At 41.1% G+C, this 16,722-nt stretch overlaps 1 protein-coding gene across 1 annotated transcript in view; it reads right to left on the reverse strand.

The window, feature by feature from the left end:
- The window catches only part of POU6F2 (POU class 6 homeobox 2), a 728,490-nt gene that overhangs the window by 9,835 nt on the left and 701,933 nt on the right, over positions 1-16,722 (reverse strand). Inside the window, exon 8 of the mRNA XM_042783132.1 lies at positions 10,330-10,498. Within this exon, the coding sequence (XP_042639066.1) occupies positions 10,330-10,498 (169 nt within the window). The remainder of the gene's footprint in view (positions 1-10,329; positions 10,499-16,722) is intronic.

Raw genomic sequence — 16,722 nt, forward strand, 5'->3', positions numbered from 1 at the left:
AGCTCACTAATGCCTAGGATATCAATCTTTATGTGTTCTATTTCATTTTTGACAACTTCCAATTTTCCTAGATTCATACTTCATACATTCCATGTTCTGATCATCAATGGATGTTTGCAGCTGTTTCTTCTCATATGGAGTCATGCCATTTCGCAAATGGAGGCCCTGAAAGCTCTACTTTATCCATATTATTAAGGTAGGCTCTATTTTGAGGAGGCAGCTTTTTCCTAATCATATTTGGAGTGTCTTCTGACCTGAGGGGCTCATCTTCTGGCACTGTATTGGACAATATTTCAGGGCTATTCATTAAATTTTCTAGTAATATATCAGACAGTGTTTCACTACTATTCATAAGCACAGATGTAGGAAGGAACAAAGCATTGTGGGGCTGGGAGTATGTTGGTGGGTGGAGTAGGAAGGGTGTGCTAGGAGCAGTGAATATTTTACCACAGCACAGTTGAGAATTTCTGTGTATGGACAGGGAATGGGGCTGGGGATAGGAGGACTATGAAATTGGTCTGGCTGTTACTACGATTAATTAAAACTCTGCTTTTCCCTCCAAACATTTCCCCCAGAAAGCTGACAATATTTTATTTTTGAAAAACTTATTTGGGTTGTCTCTGGTGGAGGCTGACATCTGGATTTTGAATTCTACTAGCACACAATCCTTCAAGGGCTCTCTAAGGACTTTGGGAGGTCACACCAAACATGAAGAAGGAGTCTTGAGCCCTTTCTCAAGACTCCTTTGTTCTTTTCATTTTAAAATTCCCAGTGTAGAAGTTGCAAATGAGCAGCCTGCAAATAAAACCCAGCTTGCTTAGTGCCTAAAAATATTCTGAATTATTTGCCAAGATTTAAACATTGGAAGTCTTCTAATGAAAAATCTAGATTTTCACCTTCTGTTGGCATTCTGGAAAATTTGGCTGCGCTGGGCCTGCATTTGTATTGTGGAGTAATCAGTGAGCTGGAACCAGAGTTATTGCCCCTCAGATCCTCATCATCCTCATCTCCAGTTTTCCTCAGACCTCTGCCTGCCAGTCCCTCTGTGGTGCATATGATTTGTGCTTGACTCTTAACCTGAAAAGGAGCCCTGGTGGTGCAGTGGGTTAAGTATTGGGCTGCTAATTGGAAGGTTGTGGTTCAAATCCACCAGTTGCAGGAATATGTGACAGTTTGATTCCATAAAAAGATTTACAGCCTCAGAAACCCTATGGGGTTTACTCTGTCCTATAGGGTCCCTATGAGTTTGAATTGACTTCATGGTAGTGCTTTTGTTTTATTAACCTGAAAGATTGATGGTTCAAACCTACCTAGCAGTGCCGCAGAAAAAAGGTCTGGCAATCTTCTTCTGTAAAGATTCTTATTATACATCATCTAGTTGATTCCAACCCATAGTGACCCTATAGGACAGAGTAGAACTTCCTCATATGGTCTCCTAGCCTGTAATTTTTATGGGAGCAGATCCCCAGGTCTTTCCCTCTGTGGAGTCACTGGTGGGTTGGAACTGCTGATGTTTACAGCCAAGAAAAACCTATGGAGCAGTTCTACTTTGTAACACATGGGATCTCAACATGATTTTTTTTTTTTTTTTTTTAGGGTCTGCTTGCTAAGCCCAAAGGGTTTAGGTTTTGCACAGCATTTCCACCTCCACATTTAAAGCATGCATTTCCAACATGGCTGATATTGTCCCTCTCTCTCCTTCCCCCAAACCCTAAATCTGTTTCTGTTTAGTCAATTCTGACTAATGGTGACCCCAACTCAAGAGTGCAAAGTTGTTTTTTCTTTGGGAGGGGTGTTGGGTGAAAAAATCTTAGAGATTACAATGATAGTGCCCCACTCCCCCAAAGGGCCACAGTATACAGACAGATATGCCTTATAACTGTGGTGTTACAATTTCATGGGTGGTGGTGGTGAGGGATAATTAGGAAAAAATTATCTTAAAAAGCTCTTTGGGGTGGTAATAATTTGAAAGTAGCTGAGAAACACTGATTAGAAGAGAAAGGGACACTGGGCATAAGATGGTACAAAGAGAGACAGGGTTGGCTTCTCTCTAATGGACAAACAGGAGGGCACTGGCCATCTCACAAGGGGGGAAAGCAGAGGTCCAAAACAGAAGGAGAGAGACAAAGACAGACTTTCCTCAGAAAATTTGTGCTTTTAGGACTGTAGTTTTCTTACTTTGGTGGGCATACAGATCACCTGATGGATCCCAGGAATGTGCATTTGTCACATGTACCACAGGTGATTCTGACACAGGGGTACACAACCCACTTTCTGAAATCCTTCTCTAGAGTGGTTCCAGCCTGACCACATCTGAGTGTGGCATCTTCTGCAAGGCATTGTCTTTTCTTGACTCTCTAGCATTGTTATTTACCAGGCTCCATGACACAGAAACCTGCTCTCCCACCTACCTAAGACTGATTTGATAGGAGCAGGCCAGCCTGGTGAGAAGGGGTCTTAGGTAGGCACATGCCTTACATGCTCTTTTCCTCACCTGTACCTCCATCACATATGGCAAATGGCAAACATCTCTAGAGACAGGGTACTGGAGGGTCAGCTGGTCTAGGGCTGGGGAGAGAGATTTTCTCTGAGCACAGCTAAGTAGTCATTGAAAACTCTAGGGAGCATAATTCTTCTCTGAAACACATGGGGTCACTATGAGTTGGAATTAACTTGATGGTAACTGGTTTTACATCAGTTGCAGGGCTTGTGCTGGCACCAGACTTAACAGTGCAGTAGTGGGCAGGTTTATGACTTGGTTGCAATTTCATTTAAATCAGTTCTGTCATATTTCTTCCCTTCTCCTGTTGCCTTTATTTTCTTATGTCTTCTAGTTAGTTCCCTGAAACCAGAACTAACTCTGTATGTGTGATGGCACAGTCTGCTTTCTTGAGTCAGTCAAAAGAAAAGCTGTAGACTGTTAGCTCCAATGTGTTGAGCAACATTGTGTGGATTATCAGTAATTTCATTTTCACGCCAGAGAGATGGGAACCTGTGCCACTGAGCCCAGTGTCTTCCAAGAGGCCCCCAAACAAATATTCATCATGCAGGAAGTTGAATTCCCTCTTCCTCCTCTCACACATTTTCCTCTTGCCTTCTTTCTAGTTTCACATATAGGGGGGATAAGATAGGAATTCTTGTGAAATTTAAACAGGGTGATGGACTATTGGCAAGACCCAGGATGGAAAACTCAGCATCTCTTTGTGCATTTGTTGATTGCTGGAGGTGAGCTGCTTAACTTCATATTCATGTTCTCATCCATAAAAGTCAGATGGAAAAATGTATTATTGTAGTTTTTTCCCCTATGGGTTCCAGGACTACATAAGGCTTCCTTACCCAAAGGGAAGCCCAGTCCCAGACAAATAGTTTTGTTCCACATCTAATGTGAGAAAACACATTAGATGGTATATGTGAGATGCTTTGAATTAGTCAAAAGTTAATGCTATTTTTTGATTCCAAAAGTTTCTGTCTTAAACTCTTTCTTATTTAAGACACACACACACACACACACACACACACACACACACTGAGATCTGGGTGAAAGTTTACAGAGCAAATTAATTTTCCATTCAACAGTTCATATACTTTTTTTTTTTTTTCCCCATGACATTGATTGTAATACCCTCTTCCTACCTGTGGTTACATTTTCCCTGTGTCCTTCTTTCTTATGCAGTCCTGCCTTGTGATCTGTCTCCCTGTGCAAATACTACCCTTCTGATCTCCCATGGTTGATTGTTCTAAGGAGTATATCTACCTGGTGTAACTGTTCATCTTGCAGGCCTCTCTATTGTTCAGTTGGAAGTTAAGCTAAGGGAGTGAGTTTAATTTCAGCCCTAAAGGGTTACTAGGAACCATGGTCTTGGGGGTTTCACCAGTCTCTATCAGATTAGTAAATCTGATATTTTTTCATGATTTTGAATTTTGTTCCACATTTTTCATCTCTATCCAGGATCTCCAATTTTGATCACTTTCCAAGTGGTTACCAGGTACCATCTAGTTCTGGTCTCAGAGTCATGTAAGCTAAGGTTCCCATGGTCCACTCATCCCTTGGGCTAGATGTTTCCATGCATCTTTGATTTTCTTCACTCTTCTTTGCTCCAGATGAGAAGAGACAATTGTTGCATCTTGGATGGTCACTCATAAGCTTTTAAGACCCAGTTGCTACTCACCAAAGTAGGATGTAGAACAATATTTTTGTGAAGTACGTTATGCCAATTGAGCTCGATGTCCTTACAACCATGGTCCTGAGCCCATTGGCCCAATGACTCACTCCCTCAAGGTGTTTGGCTGTGGCTGGCTAAGAAGTTATCATAACTTTTCTGTCTTAAACTCTGAAGTTTCTCCCACTATTTAAACTATTCTCCTTCTTTAAGGGATACATACTCTTCTGGTTGAAGAGGGGAAGCAAGAGGTGAATGTGGTAATTGGAGGCTTCCCTGGAATGTCATTTTAGCTGGAAATCTAGCTCAGAGGTTGAGATTTCACTCTAGGATAGGTCAATCTGGCTTTTTGTCATCCACTGTCCTAGGGAGATTGGGTTATGGGAACATTAGGAGGAACCTTTGGATCCCCAGAAGCTGGATCCAACACCTTTAACTAGGTGGCAACTTTTAGAGAAGTTTGTTACAGATTAAGTCAGCCTAATATTTTAAATGGGAGCTCTGGTAGCATAGTGCCTAAGGGCACTTCTGCTAACCAGAAGGCTGGTGGTTCAAACCCACCAGCCACTCCTTGGAAGGAAGGTTGGGCAATCTACTTCTGTAGTGATACAGCCTCGGAAACCCAAGGAGGGATCACTATGAGTTGGGTCCAACTGGATGGCACATAACAACAACAACAACAATATTTTAAATACATGTTCAGAAAGCAATAGCAATGACTGTCAGGGTCTGTCCTAAATCTGACCTTGCTAGAAGATCCAGAATATCAACCTATAGAGGGATTGACTGGCCTGGAGATTTAGGATAAACTGGCATTGTAAACTGGTAGTGACTCATAAGTAAAATGATGGCATTTTCCACATCAGATCTGGAATGCATGGACTAAAATGTAAAAGGATATTTATGGGGGTTGAATTGTAAATTCTGTAAGAAGAAACTTGTTCTACAGAATGGAGCTGCATGGTCACTGGGGCCATACTGAAGCAAGTGCTCAAGATGGACCAGGACAGATTTTCTTCTTTAAGTTTAGCTCCTTCTGTCAGCCTGGGCATAGGTATAAAGTGTCACTAAACTGGCTGCTCAGTCACCATTCCTCAATATCATTCTTCTATGATCCAGGATTGGTTTAGGAGAAATGTGCATCTTTAAAGACACTGGCAAGTATGAATTAACTGCTTTAGGTAAACATCCATTTGCTTTTTAGCAGTAATCTCACAGCAAATAATGGGCACATTTACCAAACATTTCTGGGAAATTAGGAATCATTTAAGACATGCAAAGCAATTTGGGAGAGCAGCATACTTGCAATATGGTGACTTCATTGGTTGTGGAAAATGGTGTGAATTGTGTTTGTGTGAACCAGGGGTTTTCCTGTGCTGTAAGCTATCACCAGACACCTTTATGTTCATTTTATAGCTTTGGTTTTTCTGGGATTGGCCATCAGTCCTTTGTTGTCTAGGGATGAAGCTTATAAGTCAGGGGCTTTAAAAGAAGTATATTAAAAAACCTAGTGAACAATCAAAACCCCCAATTCTACCTATTTTCAAACAGTACACTGTAAATCTTAGACCAAACTGGGACATTTGTCAAGTCTTTTGGTTGACTTTTTTTCTAGACTTTCCACAAACTCAGCTGATACAAACTGTGTCCACATCTGATGACTATGGAAACCGAGTAAGGTTTAACACAGGGCAGGGTGTATAGGTACAGTGAACAGGTACTGTGCAGATGTTCTAACAAGTACATAGAATTGAGTAATTCTGAGCCAAGAGGTGGTATTCTTTGCATATGAAGATACTGCTATCATCACTAAAGTATTAACTTCGCATTACTTTGCTTGGAGTGGGGAAGAGTGTTGGATGATTCACCCACTCTAGTTAATCTGGGACAATGCATGTTAGTCTACATGAGGGTTAGATTGTCTGTGACCGTGGCATGGGACATTTATTGACCATGATTTTGACCAAAGGTTCAAAATCATTTTGACTTCATTCAAATTTATGACCTTGGCCAATTGGGGGGATTAGTTTGTCAATTAGCCATCCAATTCAATGCAAGGATTAGCTACTCTGAGGAGTACTCTGTTTGTATCAGTTTGATCTTTAAAACTGAATACCTATTTACTATTTTGCCTCTCTCTATATGTTGATAACAACATTTATCTCCCTTCATTGTACCTCTTTTTCATTGCCACCAGTTCATGACCTCCCCCAGGAAAGGGGCCACTCACTGCTTATTTCTACTTTCTATCTCTGGCCTGGTATATACATGGTGCTCAATAGGTGGTTTTTTGTTTTTGTTTTTTTTCTTCAATTGATTGCTTCCTACTAAAATACCCTTCTTTTTTACTGCAATTTAACCTGCATAAAACTATATCTGAAATATGTGCTTAAAACAAAAACCCACTGCCATTGAGTCAATTCCAACTCATAGCAACCCCATTGGGTTCCCCAGGCTATAAATCTTTATGGAAGTACATTGCCTCATCTTCCTCCTATGGAGCAGCTGGTGTATTTGAACCACCAACCTTCTGGTTAGCAGCCAAATGCCTTACACACTATACCACCAGAGCTCTTTGAAATATGTGCTTGGGGATCCCAAATTAGCCTATTTATAGATTGGGTGTTTTATCTCAGAGAAAGAGTTTTAAATGCATATATCATTCTTGAATACAAATTTCAAAATATTCAAGGTGTCTCATTTCTCTCTTTATATTGACTCAATGAAAATCTTACGGTTTAGTTATAAATCATGGACCCTGGCTTTTGAAAAATCATTTGAAAATTATTTAGATTATTTAATATATTTATGTTATTTGAAATTCATTAGATAAAAATCCATGTGTAAGCAGTCCTGTCTTTTGAAGCAGTTGCACTGTGTAGAATGTGCACCTCACTTTGAGTGGACAACTGGGGCTCTCTTCCTGGCTCTGTCATCCAATAGATTTGTCACACAGAAAGTCAGTCTCAAGCTAGGACTGAAACTGACCCCTCTGGCATAAGATGCTCAAGATGAATGAACTGTTCAGGAGCTATTTAGTGCCAATTTCAATATCTGAAATAAGATTTATATCACCTTGTTGTGAATATTAAAAGAAGTAAAATATTGAAAGTGCTTTGAAAATGCTATTTTACCAATGAAGGCTGTAACAGAGGTTTGTTGAGGATAATCAGTATCAGAAAATGATCCATGTATTATTCATTCTATAGTTGGGTTTTGAGCCAGAAAGGAACTAACTAAGCAATAGACTCAAAATCTACAACTGTTGTTCTAAGTTCAGCAATGGGTTTGCTGCACAGTCTGACTCCTGGTGTTACTGCTACCAAGAAAAACAAAATCAAAACCAAATCTATTGCCTTTGAGTCATTTCCAACTCACAGGGACCCCATGTGTAGAACTATGCTCCATAGAGTTGTCATGGGTGTGATTTTTCCTAAGGAGATTGTTGGCCCTGTTTTCTGAGTAAGTTCAGAACTTACCTCTGTGTCGATTTGAACAGTCAACCTTCAGGTTAGTAGTCAAGTGCTCAAATATTTGCACCATCCAGAGACTTCTGGTGGTATTGCTAGATCCTCTCAAACAGCCAGAGATAACAGTAACTGACAGAGTTGTTGTTGTTGTTATTATGTGCCGTCGAGTCAACCCTGACTCATAGCGACCCCTCCTTGGGTTTCCGAGGCACTATCACTACAGAAGTAGGATTGCCCAACCTTACTTCTGAGGAGTGGCTGGTGGGTTTGAACCACCAGCCTTCTGGTTAGCAGTCAAGTGCCTTAGGCATTATGCTACCAGAGCTCCTACTGACAGAGTTAGTGTGGGCTTATTCAGATTTTGCATATGAGTTTGGAATTTTCTGTTTCAAGTGTATGTGGTAAAGGTTTCTCCTTCCCCACTTCTTTATGTTTCACATCAAGGATTATAATATGGCTTCCTCATTATAAACTTTGTACTTAATGGTACTTAGATGTTCTAAGTATATTTACTATGCAATAAATATTCCATCTGGCCCATCAAGCACCCCTGTAGTTAGGCAGGTTCTTGATTTCTGAAAAGGGCTAATCTTTCCCTGCCCATTTGAGACAAGTGACAAGAGAGTATTTAGTCCCATCCATCCATCTGCTTGTCTGTCCACTCATCCACCTGTCCGCTTACCTAACATGTACTGATTGTTCACCTTGTGTAAAATACTTTAGTAGTGGAGTGGGTTGTACTCATATTTTATATTTAATTTATTTCTTTTCTATAAGATGGTTGGCCTAGCTCCCTTTTCTTTCAGGACCAAAATTTAGTAGTCTGACCTTGTTGCCATTTACAGAGTATTTTGCACTACCTGCAGCATACTGACTTGAAACAAAGTTTGATTTTTTTTTTTCCTAGAATGAGCACTTCATTTGAACATACGCTTTAGGGAAAATGGTTATTAACATTTACTGAGCACTTGTTATTTGCTAGACAACATACTAAGTGGTTACATGAATGATCTCACTCAATTCTTTCAATCTTATGATGTAGGTGATATTATGAACCAGTTTTACAGACAAGGAAATATATCTAGAGAAGTTCAGGAATGTGTTTGCTGAAGATAATCCTGGTAAGGTGGAGCAGGGATTCAATCTCAGGCCTGTTGGACTACAGAAACTAGGCTGGGATAATATCCCTGCACAAAGTACAGGGATATTAATAGCTATTAATGGATAAATTTATAGTGTGATTACCATGTACCAGGCACCGATCTAATGGCTTTGCATCCATTGTCTCATTTATTTCTTGTAACAACCCTATGAAATAGGCCTATTGGGGTAAACCCAGTTACAATTAAATTCATTTAATCTATGATTTTATTCTAGTAAGACTAGAGTTTCTGGTCCACATAAGCAGGTTTATATATCTAAAAACTTAAAATAACAGATTGATGGGAAACTCCATATGTCCTCTGCAACTATTGGGTGATGATCTGTCTTTAAGATCAAGAGCATCCAGCATAGCACTGAAGTACCTGGCAGTTTGATATCTTTCTACAATCCTTCATTGTCTTCTGAATTCTATAGATATCTTTCTTGCCTGAATTATCATATAATGATATGGATGGGTGCAGTGGGAAAGGGGGAGGACATAAAAACCCTCCATTTTGCTTTGTGTTTCTAGACTCACCCCATGATATGTGAGGATCCCTCCTGTTCCAGTTATAATACATTGTTCAAGACACTTGACCAAACAGTTACTCACATGAACCTCATCTTATAGCATAGACACCTATGCAATAATCCTTTATTTGTTGTTGTTGTTATGTGCCATGGAGTCGGACCCGATTCATAGCAATTTATAAGGCTGGTTTATTGGTCCCTGGTGAATAACAATCTATGCACACATGCTGTGATTTTTATATGTAAGCAAAAATTGCACTAAAGGTGAATAATAGACATTGAATTGATCTTTGTCCCATTCATCTTAGCATTCTTCTATTTGCATGTATAAATATGCTGTCTTTACCTGAGTCCAAAATTATATACATATATATATATATATATATGGCCTACTCAAGAAGGCAGATTTGCAGGCTTTTTTGATGTTATGAATGGTGGTTCCGAAATTTCCCACCTGCTTCCAGTGCAGGCACCTCCTCAGATGTGCCCTTGGAGGCGGCTCATTGTGCACACATACCCACCAGCCCACAGGCACGCTCTCTTTTATTTCCTCTGACACCTACAAATAGAACGGCAGGGGACTTCAAACGCACAGAAAAGCAGCTTGACCTGCTGGCTGAGTGCCTGTTGTTGGTTATTTCAGCTCCGAGCTGTGTGGTTCATTCCCTGCAAGCTGATCAGTTTCTACCTTCTAAAGTCGCAGGACAGAATCAGCACATCAGGAGCCACTTAAGATGGAAACTGCCGCCTCACCCACTACATACACTAATCAAAGGGGGTGTGCTTTGGGGGAACCTTCTGCTCTTGGGCATGGCCCACATCCCAGTATTGGTCTAGTCCCTTGTAGCAGTCAGGGAATCCCTCTGTTGACAAAAAAGAGAGAGAGAGAGAAGAGCGAGAGAGGAGGAGAAGTGGGGAAGGGACAGGAATGGAGGGAAGGAAGGGAAGGGAAAAGAAGGGAAGAGATTGCAAATAGGCAAAAAGAAGGCCACAGTGATTTAAACTGAGCCAGAAAGGATACTTACTGCTGACTAACTGGCCCACGCTCAAAGCTGAAGAAGAGGAGGATGAGGAGGAAGAAGAGGAAGCCTGCCGGATGGGACTCTGAGACATGGAGGCTTGGCTGTGAGCCAGGTGCAGAAGGTTGCCTTGGGAGGCTGCTTGACCCACTGACGTCTGGGAGGGTTGGTGGAGCTACATGGGGGGAATGTAAAAAATACACAAATGAATGAAAAATTAGGGGACAGACTCCAAGGGAACAAAAGTTTCAGATGGAGTTGAATCATTTTATTGCCAAGGAAATTATTATTATTTTCTTGTTTTATATAAATTATTTCCAAGGAATAAAATGATGACTACTTCTCAGGAAGAGTGCATAGTCTACAGAATACACAAGAATATTTTTGTATATAATATATTGTTGCTTGCTTGACAGGTGTTTCATTAGTAATCCTAAATATATTATTAATTCCCTACGTGGCACCTAATTTTCTACATTTCTCAACCATGGTGTGTGTTAGACTCTGTGTGCTATACGATTATGACAGATTTGACAGGCTTCTCAAATATGTATAGATAAAATATAATGCCTACAATCAACTTGGGATGCAAAGCTCCAACTAACAGGTGTGGTTGTACCAAACCATTATATTCTCTATCCCTGGGATTTAGGGGAAGTTCCAATTTAGGCTGACTGTATATGATAAAGGAAATTCCTGGTCTTCCTTCCTGGTCTGGATAGATTTCTGTGGAGTTGGGGAAAATGTTCTGTGATATCCTATAGAAATAGCAGAGAAGCTAGAGGAGTCAGGACAAACCAAACAGTTGCTGTCAACTCTAACTCATGGCGATCCCATGTGTGTCAGAGTAGAACTGTGCTCCATACCATTTTTAATTCCTGATGTTTTGAAAGTGGATTGCCAGATTTTTTCCCCCCCGAGGTGCCTGTAGGTGAATTCAAACCTCCAACCTTTTGGTTAGCAGATAAGTGCTTTCCCATTTGTATTCTCTAGGGCCTCCTCAGGACAACAACAGCCAGTAATATTTATAGCTAACAGTTAATTACTTTCTTATTCTGTGCCGGCTCCCTTTTCAGCCTGTGATGTGGGCTTTACTTCTCCTTTATAGATGAGGAAGCTGAGGCACAGAGAGGTTAAATGATTTCATGAGTTCTTCCAGCTATTGTTCTACAACTGGTCTCACTTTGGGCCTGAGCTCTTAGCCACAATATCACATGTAAGAATGTCTTTATGTATATTTATTCACCACTCCCTTTATGTCCTCCTAAGGGACTGTGCTTTGAGAGAGAAGAGAAGCTCAGCCAAGGAGAGGAAAGAGAAGAAAGGGAAATGATTCAGGGTGCTGGGTCCTTGAGGAGGCTTGGGAGTGCCCTCAGCAGTAGCCAACTTGGTTGACTGGATAATTCTACCCTCACCACTTGCCTTCATAGGCATGGCACTTTTTGATTGACAAAGTTCATTCATGTCCATCACCACAGTCACAGAGGTACATTGTTGCTGTTGTTAGCTGCTGTCAAGTTGGCTCCTGACTCATGGCAATGCAATGCACAACAGAAAGAAAAGCTGCCTGACCTTGTGCCATCCCATGATCGCTTGCTCACTGGACCACTGTGATCCACAGGGTCTTCATTGGCTGAATTTTGGAAGTAGATCTTCAGGCCTTTCTTCCCAGTCCATTTGAGTCTGGAAGCTCCACTGAAACCTGTTCAGCTCATAGCAACATGCAAGCCTCCACTGACAGATGGTTGATGGCTGAGCATGAGGTGCATTGGTTGGGAATCAAACCCAGATCTTATGCGTGGTCTGGAAAGGTTTTCATAAAAAGGAGTCAGCCTGGGAGCAGAGGAAACCACAAAACAGGTGCCATTTTTTGGCCACCTTCTCAGTATCTAAGGGCCAGCCTGGGCTGTTTCAGCTTCACATTTGTCACTGCTTTTTCAATGTGTGTGTATCTGTGTTTATTTTTTCAGTCAACTTTATTGCGATATAATTTATATTACTAAAATGCACCCATTTTAAGCTTACAGTTCCATGAGTTTTATCAAATGAAACCATCACCATAATCAAGATGTAGAATTGTCTATCATCTTATAAACTTCCTTCATCTCCTTTGCAATCAGTTTATCCCAGCCCCCAGCCCCAGACAACCAATGATCTGTTTGGTCATTATGGATTTGTCTGGCATGATTCTAGAGCAGAATCGTATAATACATATTCTTTTAGTATCTGACTTCTTTTGCTTGGCATATTTTATTTGAGATTTATCTGTTTTGTTGGGTGCATCTGCAGCTTATTCCCTTTTACTGCAGAATAGTATTTCACTGTAGATAAAACGCCAATTGTTTGTCTATTATTCTATTGATGGACATTTGGGTTGTTTACAGTTTAGGCTATAAGGGGGTTTAATGAATAAGGCTGTTATAAACATTTATATACAAGTGTTTGTGTATAAATGTGTTTTCATTTCTCTTATGCAAATATTGAGGAATGAACTTACTAGATCATACTGTAAACACATTTTTAACTTTTTAAGAATCTATCAAATTGATTTCCAAAGTGGTTTTACCATTTTATATTCTCAGCAGCAATGTATGAGAATTCCAGTTGTTCAGTATCCTAGTCAAGACTTGAGATCGTCAGTCTTTGTAATTTCCTAAAATGCTTTTTCCATTAAGTTAACATTGTGTTGTTATGTGCCATCGAGTCGGACCCGACTCATAGAGAGCCCTCCTTAGGTTTCTGAGGCAGTATCACTACAGAAGTAGATTGCCCCATCTTCCTTCTGAGCAGTGGCTGGTGGATTTGAACTGCCAGCTTCCTGGTTAGCAGTCAAGTGCCTTAGGCACTACACTACCAGAGCTATATTACCTTTAAAACTATTGTTGCTCAAGTGCTACTTTGGAGAATGTGCTTAAGGGTCTATTTTCTCCTCAGCTTCCCTGTAGTAATACATTTGCTCACCTGATCCACATGACATCCCTAAAAGATAGATATGCCTGGAGTGATTATGAGAACCTTAAATTTGAAGACACAAGGTAGATGACTGGCCTAAGGCCATGTGGGCTGCTGACTGGTAGAACCCAGTCTCCCACATTTTACTTCAAGTTTCTATCCAGGACGCCAAGTTGCCCCTCCTACAGAATTGCCTGCAGGTAGATTTCAAGTGAATACCCTTACTACTAACTGTACTAAGTGGAGGCTAGATTATGAAGCAAAGATAGTTATAATCAACACAGGGAACCCAGATTAATATGCATCAAGCATCTGCCTAAGGTAATTAGCCAATCTGCTGAACATATAATCAACAATAGAATCCAGTAAATTTTATTCTGTAGGGACACACATTAAAGATTAAATCTATTTTTAATTTGCTTAATAAAATGTGTTGTATATTTGCATGTCAGTCTACCCCTGCTAACCTATTGAGCTGTCCTTCTAAATACTGCTACTTGACAAAAGCTTTTTACAGTTTTGAGCTACTGAATCACGAGACAGTCTTCAGTTTTACCATTCTATCAATATTTTATTGGCTCTGGGTGTGGTAAAATACCATCAAGGAACTGGATAAGACAATAATCAATTTAAATATGTGTTCCTCAGACACAACACAGTAAAGGAAAAATTACTAAGCTGCATCTGATGCTAGAGTCACTAAAGCAAGAGGGGCCTTCTGCATTAAGTTATGCAGGAGAAGAAATTAGAGAGGAAAAGAAAATAATTCTCTTAAGAACCTATTCTATGTCTACACAGTCAAACAGAGAGATGATTCTAAGATTCCTAAGAATCTAAGAAATAGATTTTTCTTCCAATGTAAATAAGCATTTTTTTTTTTGGTCAAGGACATTGGTGTTTTGATTATCCTCCAGAGTTCAACCAGACAGTTCAGAAAGACCAATAAAATTCTTAAAGGTTCTTACTTGTCAAGAATCAAGAAGATTATATAAACAGGAACATCTCAATGGAGCCCAAATGTCCCATTCCACTTGCCAGTGTAGACATGTGTTCTGGTTACCTAGTGCTGCTCTGACAAGAATATCCCACAAATGGGATGCTTGAAGAAACAGGTGTTTATTCTCTTACATTCTGGAAGCTTTAAGTCTGATTCCAAAGTGCCAGGCTCTAAGGACTGGGTGAAAACCCCTAAACTTTGGGCTTCAGCTCTGCCTCCTGCTCCTGGCCAACTGAAGCTAGAGTGTTTTCTTCACTCAGGCAGCTGCTGGCTGCTGAGGCTGATAAGCCCAAGATTGACAAGTAACAAGGCACAGTCCCGATGTTACTAAACCACATGGCAGGCCATTAATTTGAGTCCATCGAAAGTCCAAGGTTGACAGAGCATGGCAGGCTGTTGTATAATGACACGGCTACATGCAGGGTTCAAGCATGCCATAAACTAGAGACCATTCTCAAAGCTGTTTCTTATATATGGGAAGCAGACCACATACCCAAAGCAGCTATTCAGCTGCTCCAATAGATTCCACCATGGAGCTGATTACCAATCTCACCATGGGGAATAACTACATTCAACTGCCCAGCCACTCAACCAGGCCCAGCCAAGTTGACATACAAACTTAACCACCACAATTCCACCCCTTGTCAACTTGGCACCTGTACAGATCTTCAATGGGTGATATCTTACAGATCTCCTTCACTGGGTGACTCCAGTCCCCTAGTTCCTGAGTTTTGACCTCACCCCCTTGGCCTGGTGGGCCCCATTACTTTCCCTCTCGGGCATGGCAGCCCAGCCCCCTCACTCTTGGGAAGTGGCTATAGCTCTATCCCACTAGTTCACATGAGCAAACAGCCCCATACTCCAGAACCAAGTTGGTAAAGGTCTGGTTCTTTGAAACCTGGGGGCTGTTGTGGTTCCACCCCCAAAGGCCATGGTCCTATCCTTGAAGATGAGGCATCTCTGCTTCCTGTTTCCTTTGTCTCTCCGCTTCTGCCAACTAATGCCCGAGGGCAACCCACTCCACCGGAAATCTTCCTGTCCAAAGGACACTTAGCTTTCTTGCTCCATGGGAGCTGGCCAACCTGCTACTCCATCTCATGTTGGTGTCTTCTAAAAATTAATGCCTGAAAGCAACCACTCTGCCAGGAAGCTGCCTATTCAATGGCACCTGGCTTTCTCCTCCATGGGCTGGTAAGATGCCAGTCTCTGGGTTCTGCTACTGCTGTCTCTCATGCTGGTCTCTCTGCCAGTCTCTTGGCTCTGCTGCTGCCATCTCTTGTGCCACACGCTGGAGTCTCTCTGCTGGTGTCTCGGGTCAAGGACATACTCCACTCCTGTTTCCACATTTTAGGTATCTGTCAGAGCAGCACCCTGCTCCTGGTACCATATTCTGTTCTGGTTACCTAGTGCCACTCTGACAAGAATATACAAATGGGATGCTTGAACAAACAGGAGTTTATTCTCTTACATTCTGGAGGCTTTAAGTCTGAGTCCAAAGTGCCAGGCTCTAAGGGCTGGGTGAAAGCCCCTCAACTTTGGACTTCAACTCTGCCTCCTGCTCCCAACCCACTGAAGCTAGAGGCTTTTCTCCACTCAGGCAGCTGCTGGCTGCTGAGGCTGACAAACCCAAGATCAACAAGTAAAAAGGCACAGTCCCAATGTTAACAAACCACACAGCAGCCCATTAATTCAAATCCATTGGAAGTTCCAAGGTTGGCAGAGCATGGTAGGCTGCCAAACAACATGGCTACATGCAGGATTCAAGCATGCCATAAGCTAGAGACCATTCCCAAAGCTGTTTCTTATATATGGGAAGCAGACCACATACTTAAAGCAACTACTCAGCTTCTCCAATAAATTCTACCATGGAATTAATTACCAATCCCACCATGGGGAATAATTACATTCAGCTGCCTAGCCACTCAACCAGGTCCAGCCAAGTTGACACATAAACTTAACCACCACAACATGTGAACCCTGATAGAACAGCTTCTCTTCATAACTCATTTACTCAGGCAAAGAGACATTAGAGAAATCTCTTCTGTTATCTCCCATCCCTAAAACTACAATTCTTTTGGGTAAAATATGAAAACTAGCACTAGAAATAGCAAACTAAAATTTGATAATATTCTTAGTTTAACATTTTTAGTACATTAATTTTTATGTTTTATGCTTAAACAATTTATATTTAAAAATACATTCTTCAAATAAGAAAAGTGTGGTGTAGTAAATTACCTGGTATGGCTTTTCTATCCATAAGTCTTTGTAAACTCCATGATAGAGTTTGCCATGAGCAACTAATTAGCTCCTGATTGTTAAAGTTACCCACCTGGGGTGTTTCTGTTGGGAGCAGCACCAAGTAATTTTCTGAGAAGTTCACTCTCTCTCAGGTATACAGAATTCTGATGTTGGAATTGGTTAGTTTGGCACTCTGCCAGGCTCAAAAGGCG

Source organism: Orycteropus afer, unplaced genomic scaffold (genome assembly GCF_000298275.1).
Source record: "Orycteropus afer afer isolate SDZICR_OR568_19922 unplaced genomic scaffold, OryAfe1.0 scaffold00690, whole genome shotgun sequence".
In the NCBI taxonomy this organism is placed as follows: Eukaryota; Metazoa; Chordata; class Mammalia; order Tubulidentata; family Orycteropodidae; genus Orycteropus; species Orycteropus afer.